Source organism: Diadema antillarum, unplaced genomic scaffold (genome assembly GCF_040938485.1).
Source record: "Diadema antillarum isolate AM-2024a unplaced genomic scaffold, OU_Dant_1.0 seq00002122_RagTag, whole genome shotgun sequence".
Lineage (NCBI taxonomy): Eukaryota > Metazoa > Echinodermata > Echinoidea > Diadematoida > Diadematidae > Diadema > Diadema antillarum.
This window is the reverse complement of record NW_027272762.1, coordinates 25,461-40,000: the sequence shown is the minus strand read 5'-3', so window position 1 is coordinate 40,000 and position 14,540 is coordinate 25,461. Positions and strand designations below refer to the sequence as shown.

Sequence of the window (14,540 nt, the reverse complement as noted above, 5' to 3'; positions counted from 1 at the left end):
ATATAGTGTAGACAAGAACTTTCGCATGCATTTTAATTTTGCGAATCTTGGCGCTCGCGAAATTCGCGAAATTAAAATGCACGCAAAAATTCCTCGTTTTACAGTATTGAAAATGCTGTTTGAAGGCTTCTGCATCCAAACTTCATGATGTGAAATACATCATGCAGTTCTTGTAAGTGCATCATGTAAGCCTAAGGTCATAGAAGTAAGACTGAGATAGCACAAATGAACTCATTAGCACATGCATGTACGTTTGCCGAGAGCAGAATTTGGCCTAATGGCAACACGTCGCTCACACTATTCCCTTTTCAGTAAGTAGATTGTATTTCTTTGGCACATACCCTTCTTTGAGCACCACTGGTGCCTCCATTGATTTTGTGCTGGATTTACTTGAAGACACTTTCTCCAGAAACTGATGAAAATTGGAGGAAAAAAACCAATAAGACAAAGGCTCAGTCAAATTGCTTCATTTATTGCACATCAAGGATCCACCAACTTCTTGAAATTGACATTAAAAAAAAAGACAATACAAAAACACAGATGACATGTTCACACAAACTGATTTACTTCTTCAATTTCACTTTCAATTTCAAAGATTCAATTCTAGTAACTTACAATGTTGCAATGTCGCCATGAATATACAACTTATGGAATTATGTAATATTGGCTGGCCGAGAGAGGAACAAAAGAATCCATTGCCTGAGTAAAGAATGCAGTGCATGAGTCGAAGATGAGTAAAAAGCAGTCCTAAAGATACACTCCCGGTGTCCCGTTGGAAAATTTTTTACATTATACCAAATGTTTTACTAAATTAAAATAATAATAATTATATCATGCAAATGTTCATCTTTCATATTGTTACAGTCTACTATATAGACACGTACCTAGTACTTGAAATGTGGCAATTAGAAGTTAGGCAGCAATGCACCCTAACACGATTGGCACCCGACTAAAAAGAAAAAAGAAAAAAAAAAAAAAAAAAACTTGCAAAATATTTGACGAATACAGTCAGCGAATTACGGCAAATTACGACAAGGGCCCTCTGTGGTGAAAATATGCACACTCTAACCTTTCTGATGCCCTGTACGTGCTCGACATCAAGGATGTTTGAGTACAGCGGAGTCATGTACTCCTCCTTCATGTTCACTGAGCTCTGTGGATTTGAGTAAAAGAATCATGGTTACATCATTTTAAACTTGTAACAGCTTGGCCTTATATTTGGTACAAAGTTTGAGAAAGACACCCATAACATCGTAGAAAATATTTTCCTTTATTTCCTTTGCCAAAGGGCAACTCCTGTTAATCATGCCGAAGAGAAAGGGGATGAAAGCTGGTTGGCATGAACCAAAAAGCTTAATGTGTACGTACCAGAGTGCTTACTTCCTACCCTCTATAATTGCTCTGTGATTGCGTGGAGATGCGAGGCGGTAGGCTCACCCCTCATGACTAGCATGCTAGAATACGAGCAACCACGGAGCAGCTAAATCAAAGATTATGAACTTGCTCAATACTTCAAGTAAGTCCAGTTAAAATGTTACTTGAATGCACAGAACACATGAGCACGGAGTGAAGTCCACCATTACCAAATAGGGCACATGTGCGGCTAATAGTGATTTATGAACAGACATTATTATATAGTTCGCCCTACATAGGCCGTGAAAAAAAATCTCTTAGGCACGAACTCACCAGTTTGTCTGGGTTGACATGGTTACCAAGTGTCTGGATCGCCTTAGAAACCATTTTCAATGTCCGGCTCACCAGCTCATCCTACAAATACATGAAGAAAACAAAGCTCTGATTAGTTTAACCAGTTGAAGACTAGTCCTAAGTACTATGTAATAAATAATTCTACATAATTAAATACACCTTAAGTGTAAGCCACAGTTTTGTACCAACCTCAAAATTTGATAAGTGTGCACTATACTAATAAATGAATTTTGAAAATATTTAAAATTCACTCTAGCGCTTGCTTCAAGTTATAAAAACCATGATACAGTGTTAAGTTTCCAAATGCTCATACAATGTAACTGTCTGATGTATATAGACCTGTTGATGAGGACGGATTGATTTTGCTACAACACGCATTTCCCATAGACACCTGCTGCCCAAGTACACTCGGGACTCGTCCTCAACGAGTTAATGTTGTATAGGTAATTCACAAAGTCTAGTGATTTGGAGGAAAATACTTTGTGCATTTTGTCACCCAATCTTATGATATAGTATCCCTGCATGATTGCCTCAGCAATTTGAAGCATTTCCTGTCTCTAGAAGCAGTTTAAGTACACTTTTAAGATTTGCTTTACATTTGAAAAGGAAGGGTCTACATGTATCTCTGTTATTACAAGGAGCTGGGCATGAAAGGGCCAACATTGTAAAACAAGCTGGTATATCTGTTTAATTCGTCATTACAATTTGTATAGTCATTGTGCTATCATACACATAACATTCTACCTAAACCTAGTTCTCAGAGGTTACATTATCCTTTTTTTGTTGTTGTTATTAGTATAGTGAGCTGAAATACAAAAACAGACAAACAAACAGACAAACAGGTAAAACACACATACTAAACAGCAAACTTACTGGATTTTCCTTCTTGAGGTGAAATAGTCTTGGGGAGAGGATGGCAGGAGCAAAGAAACGGAGGAAGACAAAGCCGCTGACAGCGGAATATTTGGCATCGGGGTCATCTGCATGGATCATAAAACAAATAATGAACAGTTTTTCATGTGCGTCAAAATTCTGCAGGTCCTGCAGGCCTATGAAGAACTGAAGTGAAAATGGAGTCATAATACATGCAATTAATGAGGGTGCAGTCACAATACATGCAATTAATGAGGGGGCAGCATTGATAATGTTGTGAAAGAGTCTTTTCAATGATGAGAGCTTTTGTCCATGTCAACATGGTCGGGCCTATCACCGCATTGTAGTAAGATTCAATGACTGCAGCATAATGATGTTATAAATTTAACCCATCTTTTCTTATAAATGATTTTACATGTAGATCCACTTTGGCTGCTTTCAATTACCCACATCAGCTAGGAATCAAATTCTGTGTCACCATTACAATTAGCATCTTATAAATCTGTCTTGCACAGCTTATTTTTTGTATTAATGATATCATCATTATCATCATCTGTAAGCAGGCACAAAATCAATATCAACAGTGAAATAATCATTGTTATCAACCCGTCTGATGTCTAAACAGGCCATCAAAACAGACATCAAGAAAGCATTCATATTTACACCTTTCAAAAGTACAGTATTAACACTTTGTATTACACCTTTATTATACCACTCCTGGTGGCCTACATCCCCCATCCTGTATCCCCCCCTCCCATTTTCCCTCTTCCTCCCCCCTTCCTCGCCCCCTTTCTCCTCCCCCTCCACATCCTCCTCCTAGTCCTTCACATCCTCCTCTTCCTCTTCCTCTTCCTCCCCCTCCTCCCCTCCTCCTCCTCATCCTCCTCCTCATCCTCCCCCTTCCTCCTCCCCTTCCCTCTCAACCCCTCCTCCTCCTCCCCTTCCAACCCCTCCTTCTCATCTTCCTCCTCCTCTCCATTTCCTCCTCCTCCCCCTCCTCCTTCCCTTTTCTTCATTCACCTCCTTCCCCCTCCTCCAACTCCATCTCCTCCACCTAGTCCTTCACATTCTCATCTTCCTCTCCCTTCTCCTCCTATTTTTCCTGCTCCTCCTCTGCCTCCTCCTCCTCTTTCTCCCTCATCCTCCTCCTCCCTCTTCATCCTCTTTCTCCTCTTCCTCCTCCTCCTCCCCAACCCATTTTTCTCACCAGGGAACTGTCTGGAGGCAGCCTCCTTGATGAAGTAGAAGACTTCACACATTGAGGTGGGACACTCGGCCGCCGATCCCACAATGGCTTGGAATGCTTTCTCTATGTAATGCTGTAGATTGGCCTGTGAGGAAGAGTTTGCCCACAAAATACAGCAATTGAATTACTTTACTGCACTGCATGAGTGGGGTTGTATGCAACATAAGTCAGTGATGTGCGAGTACTTGCAGAAAAAAAAAATCTGAAACTTATCAAAAGAAAAGTCTGAAGTGCTTTAAACTGTAAACATTTCAATGCATTTAAACTGCCAAAAAGTCTGAGAAGTGGGTTTTAGGCAGAGTAATAAAATCTGAAATTAGATTAAACTTAGAACTCTAACATCCCTGATAAATGTAGAAAATGTCTACAAATTCTTTCTCAGTATGAGAATTTCACTAGTATTCCTTTAACATTCATCTTCTTTTTAATTTCTTTACTAACTTCCAATAATTGATTCAGCAAAAAAAAATAAAAATCATTATCATTTTGAAAGATAGGAAATGTACCATGAACATGTAAATACAATCGATGCTTCCAATTTTTGCAATAGATCAATTAACACAAATTCACTTTTTATATAAACACAAAACAGAATCTGTGCAATTGATATAAAAGGAGATGGCTAGGATTTGAAAACAATGCTGCCTTTCTACTATTCTGATCAGCTACTGTTACAACATTTCTGTCTATTGAATAATATTCATGATACTGGAAAGGACAACAAATGTAAACTACTTGGGTTTTGATTGAATAAAAGCAGAAGATTGCTTTGATGTAGTAAGATACAAAACAATGTTCTTCAAGCTTTACTCCAAGCATGTAAGAAGTGAGAGGGCATTTGCAAAAGGATAAATTAAGCTTTTTTTCAGACTGTCTGTAAATTTTGTCACTAATCTTATTTTCTATTTCAGCAAGTAAAACTAAGCAATGCAAATTACATTACAAAGCAAACTTAGCTATAATGGTATATTTTCAGTAAATGTCATCATCTATAAAAGATGTATTAATTTACAGTGATGCTGTTAAAATACATATATTTTTTTCATAGCACCATAGACATCTCACAATGCATAGTGAGTAATGCACACCACGGCTTGAGGTAAGAGTACGTTTTCATTACAATGAAAAAAAAGGTCGCTAATGATTTGTGGTGTTAGTACTGGCATTTACGCTCTACCAGTTTGAGTCAAAATAGGAGCGAGTGCAGGCATTTTACAGGCATCTTCAAAATCACCACGGCAACACTCACAAGATTGGCTTCGAGATTCTCTCCATCGCGGAACTTGGACGTGTCAATCTCGCACTGCTTGCGCTCCTCGTAGATTTCGTCCACCACGCCTTTCAGCACGTCGTGCAGGTAGTGCAGTCCCTGAAGCCGCATGAACTCGTCGATGCACTTTGATGCCAGCGAGTTGCCACGGAAAATCGTGTGAGGGTCACTTTTGTTTGGGGGGGGGAGACACGACACAGAAAGTTCTTTAATCAAGGCTGCCTTAGAAAATCATCATCATGAAGAAACAAAATACAGCAAACCAATACATATATACAAATCAACACTTGAGATATTAAACAGAAGAGCTGCCATTTACAAGTAGCACAGAGAAGTAATCTTTTCAGGAAATCAACAGTTTATGATGAATTATTAACTTTATGCAAGCTCCAATGCTGTTTTAGGTTTCTTTACAAGATCTCCCGCCTGCCATTGAAGTCTTCCGTCAAGCTGTAAAGAACACTTTCTACCCAGCGTCAGTGAATTCAGAGGAGTATTCACTAAAACATTAGCATCAGATACTCCTGATGCGACACTCAGAATTTTCGTTCGACCTTGCATTGCCTTGTTGCATTTCCATGCTCTATTTCCCAGTGTTCCTGCCCTTATTTTCTGACCTACTCAATCTTTTTCTCTCTGAAGATTAATCCTTTTTTTCTCTATATCCCTCCCTCCAATCTATCCTTCTCAATCTGTATCTCTTTCTTCTTCCTTTTATCCATCTTTTTCATACCTAAAATCTCCCTCTTCTCTCACACACACCTACTCACTCTATCCATCTCCTCTCTATCTAAACATCTATATGATCCACCTATCTATTTATATACCTCCATTCATCTATTTCACAAATCCCCAAGCATACATGTATCTCTCCCTCTCTCTTTCTATCTATCTATCTACTTATCTATCTATACATCTCAATTTATCTATCTTTCAAAAATCCCCATCTATCTATCTATCTATCTATCTATCTATCTATCTATCTATCTATCTATCTATCTGTCTATCTCAATTTATCTATTTCAGAAATCCCCATCTGCATTTTGTATCTATCTGTCTGTCTGTCTGTCTGTCTATCTATCTATCTACCTACCTATTTATCTCCATTTATCTATTTCACTAATCCCCATCTACTGTATCTATCTATCTCCATTTTTCTACTTCACAAATCCTTATCTATCTATATACCTCCATTTATTCATTTCAGAAATCCCCATCTATCTATATATCTACATGTACCTTCTTATCTATCCATATATCTCTTTTCATCTATTTCACAAATCCCCCACTATATATCTCTCTCTTGACTCCAGTGTCTTCTTGTGTTACCTTCACTTCACTCGGAAAGCACTGAAGATGTAAAGAAATTGAGTCAAAGGTTCGGATGTATTTTTGTTCAAACGACCTTGTGTTCCAAGCGGCTAAGTCTGATGTCTCTCGATATCCGTATTTCCATTCAAGATCATAATCATAAAGAAAGTCTTTCCTCTCTCTCTCTTTATTTTTTTTATGATGCATTTCTTTATCTTTCTCTCTGTTTGTAGCAAACTGTACTTCTATTGAAGTAAAAGGAGAAGCTTGTTTGTGTATTTTGAAGTCAGCTGTAAATAATATGCTTATGTACGTTTCCCCTTCCACTTTGCCCGCCTTTAACCATGGGTCTTTCTTTTATTTTCCAGGCTTGATATGACGTCGGGATACTTATCGCCGCTAATAAACCCGCGAACAAAAACTCATCTCATCTCGCCTGCCTCCCCCTCACTTCCGCTTTCTCTGATAACAATGTCAGGGCAATTTGTCTCCCTCTAAAAGCTCGCAAGACGGTGAGCGAGAAATCGATAAGTGCACTGAAGGTTGGGTCGTGTATGCCATTCAGGTGACTGACCACACACGCTCTCACTCAAACACACACAAAAAAAAATCTCTAAAAGACACACGCACGCACAATAACACACACACATTCTAAGGCTATTCAAGTGCGGTCTGTGTTTTTCAAGGCCATATCTGGCTGAAGTAGAGTCCATTCAGATGAAGCAGCACTTTATTTCTACAATTGTACAAGATCGAGTGCAACCTACGATAGCGTATCGAGGACATATTTTGTTTGCACTGTAACGCTCCTCTTCTTTCTATGATAAATATTTCCTTCACCCAATTATGGGTTTATCGTCCAAACTGATTGCATCTCCTGAAATTTGACAAGAATCTGAGGGATATCTAAAGTTTTTTTTTCCCCTGAATGGCAAAATCTGATGTAGGGTTGCCACGAATCACTCTTTCTTTCATTCGCTGATCAGATTGCGAGTCACGAGTCCATTAGTGACACTGAGAATCCGTGTGGGATTCGTAATGAATACATTCCAAGTTCATGCCTTGCAGATGGAGACTTTGATTACAAATTTACTTTTGCAGGATACTTAGTTAATGTCTTTGTCTTTGATATCTTTGATATAGATATCCTATTTAATTCATATTGTATTCATAGCATGGCTTAAATATCAGTAACTGCATCTATTGCAACTGATTGACAATTGCCCTACATCGATGTAAATAAACACTGAATTAATCAGTGTCAAGCTCGGCGATCTAGTGGATAAGTTGCCTGGCCGGTGATCAGGTCATAGGTTCAAATCCTGCTTTAGTATGTATGCCCAGGTCTTCTTTTTTTTTTTTTGGCTGTGGCTACTACTAAAAACACTGAATAATTCAGTGCTTATTTACATCAATATAGGGCAATTGTCAATCAGTTGCAATAAAAACAACTCCACGCAAGAACTGCATCTATTTGATTAATATTTATCATCTGATAATTCATGCTGAATAAATCCTGGCAATCAACCTCAAGGATGCAGTGGTGCATGCACAATTTAACCTTTCTGCTAATATTGAAAATTCACGGGAGTTTCAGGATTGCTTAGATTGGTAGGAAATTCTCTTTATGTACAGCACCTTTGTGCTGAACTATTCCATGAAACATGCAATGAATGCCAATTCTACTGCAAAGTCAGTAAGAGGTCAATGCATTAAAAGAATGTCTCTTTATGATTTATCCTTTCCTATGCTACCATGCAATGATGCATTTTGGACATACCTGATATTAAATAGGTGTAACAACTGTTTTTATTTCCTCCTTGGCTCACTCAAGGGGGTATCTCACCGGGCTTGAAACTAGTTCGCGACTAGTTCGCGACTCTAGATTTTGCTAGTTGCAGAGACGTCTCCGCGACGTCTCCGAAACGTCTCCTGAAAATTACAGAGTCTCCGATTAGTTGCCAGTTAGTCGCAAGAAATTTAAATGTGTTCGATTTTTCGCAAAGTCTCCGCGACGCCTCAGAGACGTCTCCATCAGTCGTGGAGACATCGCGGAGACTAATCATATCTACGACTGCTGAGACGTCTCCGCCGACGTCTCGGCGATGTCTCAGAGACGTCGCCGAGACCTGCTGGAGACCAGAAAAACTGGTGAGAGGTCGCAGAGACGTCTCCGCGACGTCTCTGCGACTCTATTTGACGCTGTTTGACCTACTTTAAAAACCACGTGACATATCTGCGTGCTGACATCCTGCCTAGATCAAGTCAGGTGATCCTGCAACGGCTCCCTCATAATTGAAATTTTTTGACACCTGCCATAACTCGTCTCAGAGACGTCTCCTCGGTGAGACCGCAAGACATTTTTATGTTGGAGACGTCTCCGCGACTGCTGCGACTGATAAGTTGGAGACGTCGCGGAGACGTCTCCGTTGGTGATATACTAGCTTCACTGCCTATCTCGGTCAATATGACTTCAAAAGTTCAGAAGTTTCCAGAGAACTAACTTGTATGCCATCAACAATGCAACTTTATATTGTTTAACTGGCCCTCTATGAACAGTTCAGCATTCTACACTACTGCACTACCGTAAAAGTGGATATTTTCGCGCAACTAATTTTTCGCGTTCTGCGTGGTAAGAAGAGTTTTGCGTGTTTTTAATTCCGCGAAATCAAGATATCAACTACTAGAACATATGGCAAGCAAAAATATTCATGTGCTTTCATTTTCGCGCTAGTTTCTGGTTGCGCGAAATGCGCGAAAATTTCAACACCACGAAAATTTCCACTTTTACAGTACCCTATTCTGACACTACAGTTCAGCTATCTTAACTACTACACTACTCTACTTTGACAATACAGTTCAGCCACAGAATCTAATACATTACTCTAATCTGACGCTACAGTTAAGCTTTCTTCACTACTACACTGCTCTACTTTGGCACTATAGTTCAGCAATCTACACATTACACTTCTCTACTCTAACATTAGAGTTCAGCAATATACTCTTCTACACTAGATTACTTTAATCTGACACTTCAATTCAGCAATCTCACACTACAATGCAATTTTAACACTACTACACTATTCTAACACCACTACACTATCTTAACACCACTACACTACTTTCATACCACTACACTACTTCAACACCACTACACTACCTTAACACCACAACTCTCACAACCACTATCATCATCTCTCACCTGGCTAATGTCTCAAAATATGACTACATCCTCACAACTACTCCCAGAGATTTTCCATTTCATTACATAAAAATTCAAGACAGATGAAAGACTGCTTCAAAATACTGGGCAGTCGTACCATTAATGTCATTTCTGCAGTAAGATACAGTTTGTGGGACTACAGAGACGGGTGGCGTCGAGCTGGGGGCAATAATTGCACCCAAAGCTCATGCATCACTTGATTTCAGAGCAGAGCGAGTGAGGACACTCACCTTATCCCCATGTTATAAACATTCAGCACGCATGGCGACAATTTTCCCCCTCTCTCTCTCTCGCCTTTCCCTTTGCAGCAATTTGCGTACACGTGCCTGCAACTCTGGACCGATTTGCATGGTCAATAATTTGTGCCTCTGTTTGAAGCAGGAGCCCCATTTAAAGGGGAGAACTCCCCTCCCCCCTAAAAAGAAACATGATTTCAAAAACACCTTCACCTAATCATATCCCATTGGGAATACATGTACATGGGAGATCGCTGTATCAAACTTTTACATATTTTCTCGTAACGGCAACTTTGGCCAAAATCACATATCATTAGCTAAGAACCAGAAATGGCACTACTGCATTCTAAGATTTGAGCATATATTAAAACAAAAACAATCAGTTTTATAAAAAGTGGACACATTTACAAGCATTGATCTAAATTTAGTAGAGTAAAAAAAGCACCCTTGTGGTCCTGAGTTTTAACATTTCACTGAGGGAAAAAAAAATGATTTAAAATCGACGCTAAATGTAGAAGAGAATGAGTTCTACAACGTGATCAAAATAACTCAATAATCCCAAAACTTGTGACAACATCCTTTTGGTTCTCCGCCAACGATATGCAAATCAGAGGGCATGATACTAAGGTCACCAACTCACAACTCTCAAATTCTCTACCTCACAACTTTCCAGGAAGAAATGAAGTGATTCACCTAAATCATTCTGCAGTTATTATAATTTAGCAATATGAACTCTTCCTCCAGGGGCAGGATAGGTGGGGGGGGGGGGGTAATGTCTGCTGAAATATTTATGACACATATTATTTTTGGCACAAATTAATGAGAGAGGTCGTGTGGCAATACAATTATTACCTCATCAAATTTGCATACATAATTGTGACTCAAATAGCAGAGTTTAGAGAAGCAATGTAAAAACTTCAAAATTTCATACAATTTTCACTATTTCTCCAATCTAAACGATGCTTCACTGTCACAATTGTTTCTTCAACTTGAACACCGGAGTGCGGAGAGTCACTTTAAGATTTTGTGTGTACTCACGCGGTCTGGGAGATCTCATGCTCGGCGAGTACTCGGATGAGTGGAAGTATCTGACCATAGTGGTGGAACAGTCTGACCAGCGGCCGCGCTGCAGTCAACTTCTCCTTGACGAACTCACCAAGCATGTAGACGGCGCTGGACGTCATGGGCTGAGGAAACAAACACAGAGATACAAAGAGTGAGACAGAGACAGAGAAAAAGACAGACAGACAGACAGACAGACAAACATACATACATACATACATACATACATACATACATACATAGAGAGATAGAGAGAGAGGCAAATAGGGAGAGAGGGGAAAAGGGAGAGAGACATACAGAAAGGGTATAGAGGGGAGAGAGCGACAGAGCAGTATAGGAGAGGCACAGACACACAGACAGTGTATGTATGTATGTATGTGTGTGTGTGTTTGAGGAAGGGAAAGTTACAAAGAATAGATGAGAAAGGAAAAAATAATGATAGACAGGTAGTGTGAGTATATATTGTGTGTGTGCGTGTGTGTAAGAGAGAGTAAGATTGTAAGACAGTAAAGGAGATGGAGAGAAAAGAAAGACAGTAGATATGAGAGAGAAAAAAGGGATAGATAGAATAAAGGAATGACAGAAAAGAATAGGGATGGACAAAATGAGAGAGAAAATGGAATTGGGATAGATAGAAGGAAGGAAAGACAGAGAAAAGAAAAGGGATGGATAGAAGGAGAGACAGAACAAAATGGGATGGACAGAATGAAAGAGACAAAAGAAAAGAATAGATGGAATGAAAGAGAAAGAAAAGAATAAGGATGGATGGAATGAGAGAGTGTGTGTGTATTTGAGAGAAAGAAACAGGAAAAGAAATAAAAGTAATATGGACACGGAGGACAGTTAGGAGAAAAGAGATAGAAACAGAGAGAGAAAAAACATTAAGAAGAAGAGAGAGGATGAAATAAGAGATAAAGATGAAGATTGACAAGAGAAAAAGAGAGGGAATAAAAGAGAAAGATGGAGAAAGTGGGTGAAAAAGGCAAGGTATGAGAAAGGACAGGAGAGAAAGATACGGGGAAAGGAAAGTTTGATGGCATTGTAAGTTTAATCTTTCCTGGTGAAGTCAAAGAGACACTGGTCACAATTACATTATCATTAAAAAGTATATATATATAAATTTACCAAGGTATCTTCCTTTATGAGACAATATCACTCCTCTGACTCCACTGTGAGCAAGGTGCCAACTTTATTCATCAGAAGTCACAAATTTTTCCTCGCAAATCAAGACGTCATCAGAATAATATCACACATTTCTGTCAACACCTCGACTTTTTCGTAATGACATCCTTTTCAAGTCTGCCATCCCGTGTGGTGCAGTCCTGCATCCCTCATCTGCATCGGTGTCGTTGCCATGGCAACAACACATGGTAATCTGTGTATTCTCTTCCCCCCCCCCCCCATTCAAAGTTTTCGTCCTCAGTGTGGTGATCCAAGTCAGACCTTCTAAAGTGAAGCCTTTCTGCAAGAGGACTGCTGAGGGCCTGCTGCATATTCATCACAACAGCTTTGGTATCCACCCCCTCCCCCATCCCAAAACGAAACACGAAATTCAGTCAACAGCCAGTCCTGATATGGCAAGTTAATCATTGCCCTTTTTTTTTCTCTCTCTCTCTATTTTTTTTGTTCGCTGACATTTCAACCAAACGGCACGGTGTCCCTAAATTGCGGTCGCGTCCCGAGGGCGCTGGACTCTCGCCGCTTCGTGTCGCTCAATATTCATGGGAAAGAAGGTGAGACTCTCCGTGATTCCGAATGGAAAAACCAAGAAAAACTGGCCGTCGTCCTGGCAACACATTTGGCCACGGCTTCATTACCATTGGCGTCAGTTTGTCTCTCCGATATCAAATGTTCACCAAGGGATTTGCTTGACCATTATTAGATGTGGGAGACCGAAAGAGCACACAACCTCTATGATGTACAGAGATCTCTTTTATCCCCTATTATCAAATGGTTGCAAAAGACTAACTCAACAAAATGGGATTCTCTCAATGATTTCAGTACACAAACACATATGTCAACACAAAATATAAAGGGAAAATGCCTTACCACAAAGATTTGCTCAACAAAGACCAACTCATCTTATATAACCAAAGTTTATAGAGGGCAGCATACTGTTGCTGAGCTTCAGGGTAACGTATACAGTATATCAAGCCAGATCTGGTGAAATAAGTAACAAGGACAAAACTTTACACTAAATGTGCTCAAAAACCATCCTCAGCTGTAGTACGTCCATTTATTTCTGCCAGTTGAATATCCTGAACACGGGTTCAAGCCGAGACTTTGATTAAAGAAGAAAAAAAAAACGCAAAATGGTCTTCCAAACGAGAAAAACAATCCAATAATGACCATATTCAAATAAGCTCAATAGATAGCCTCCTTTGGTATTCTGTAACCTTCTCCAATTCCTAATTTAAAAGTGCTATGTGAGCAGCATTAGAATTTTAGGCACAAATCATTCCAACTTCAAGTATCAGAGCACATGTGACGCTGATTAACAAAAGCATTGACAACAACAATAACAACAAAAATTCTTGAATTTCCTTTGCTTTATTTTGTCCCACATATAGAATCTTTTATGCTGTTTTCATACCACAAAATCAAGAAGAACTTAAACACGAAGCATTTGATGGATCCCCCTTTAGTTTTGTGCTACATGAGACAAGCTGAACTTTAGAACCATATGTGCCTGCAAGTGCACAGCAATTTGCCTTCCAACAAATCCGAGCCTCTCACGTAAGCGACCAATCATGAGACAGAGCAAACCTCGTAAAACTCATTCTCCTCACATTCCAAGGTTTTTGGCATGCTCCGCAAACACTTCTCCGTCTTCTCGCGGCGAGAAGCTACGAGGTAATCAACCTGCTTTGCCGCGACTCCCCGGCAATTCTAGACGGAAACTCGAGAAGGGACCCTTTCTGCGCGGTGGCGCCAAAACATCTTCCGCTCAAAATATCCAAACACGCATTCACTCTTTACTTTTCATGCTCTGGTGCATGAAGGTTCAGAGAAAAATTGGACACACTTCTCCTATGTCTGGTTTCTAGTTGTATTACACATACATGAATGCTGTTCAAGATGCACATTGGAAGTTGGATTGTGGCTTGAATGATTAAAAACAGAAGAAGAAATCCACCATTGCGGTTGCAGCCATGTTGGCAACTCCTCAACAAGTCTCCAATCTAACATGCCTTCTAATCCACAGCACATCTCAATTAACTACTTCCTATCCATCCTTTCCATTTTTCCTCCTGTTCTCTTGCTAGCTGCTAAAAAACCCTCAGTTCTCTGTTAAGATCTCATTAAAACATCTTGAAGATCACTAAGAACGATCCCTATTTTTAAAAAAAGAAGAAAAACATCCTACTCCACTGCTCTTTTCCCCCTACGAATCTATAAAAGCTGGCCATTAACAAACACATGCTCCATTTTCTTGTTTGCTAATTCTAGCTTGATTTTGTACCCTTCTTTTCCTTGCTGTTTTACAATTCTATTGCTTCCTTTCAATACTTAAAGGGATGGTACAGTATTGGTGGAGATGAGAACTGGGCTTTTAACTTTTGGGGAGATACCAAGATAACACTTATGAAATAGTACAGAGCATACCATTTT

The 14,540-nt window shown here is 39.6% G+C and overlaps 1 protein-coding gene across 1 annotated transcript in view; it reads right to left on the bottom strand.

The window, feature by feature from the left end:
* The window catches only part of LOC139713991 (ras GTPase-activating protein 3-like), a gene marked incomplete at its 5' end in the record, with an annotated part of 48,870 nt that overhangs the window by 9,727 nt on the left and 24,603 nt on the right, over positions 1 to 14,540 (bottom strand). The window contains 7 exon segments of the mRNA XM_071625710.1: positions 342 to 412; positions 1,070 to 1,153; positions 1,687 to 1,767; positions 2,581 to 2,687; positions 3,788 to 3,911; positions 5,076 to 5,265; positions 10,905 to 11,053. Coding sequence (XP_071481811.1) covers positions 342 to 412; positions 1,070 to 1,153; positions 1,687 to 1,767; positions 2,581 to 2,687; positions 3,788 to 3,911; positions 5,076 to 5,265; positions 10,905 to 11,053 — 806 coding nt within the window.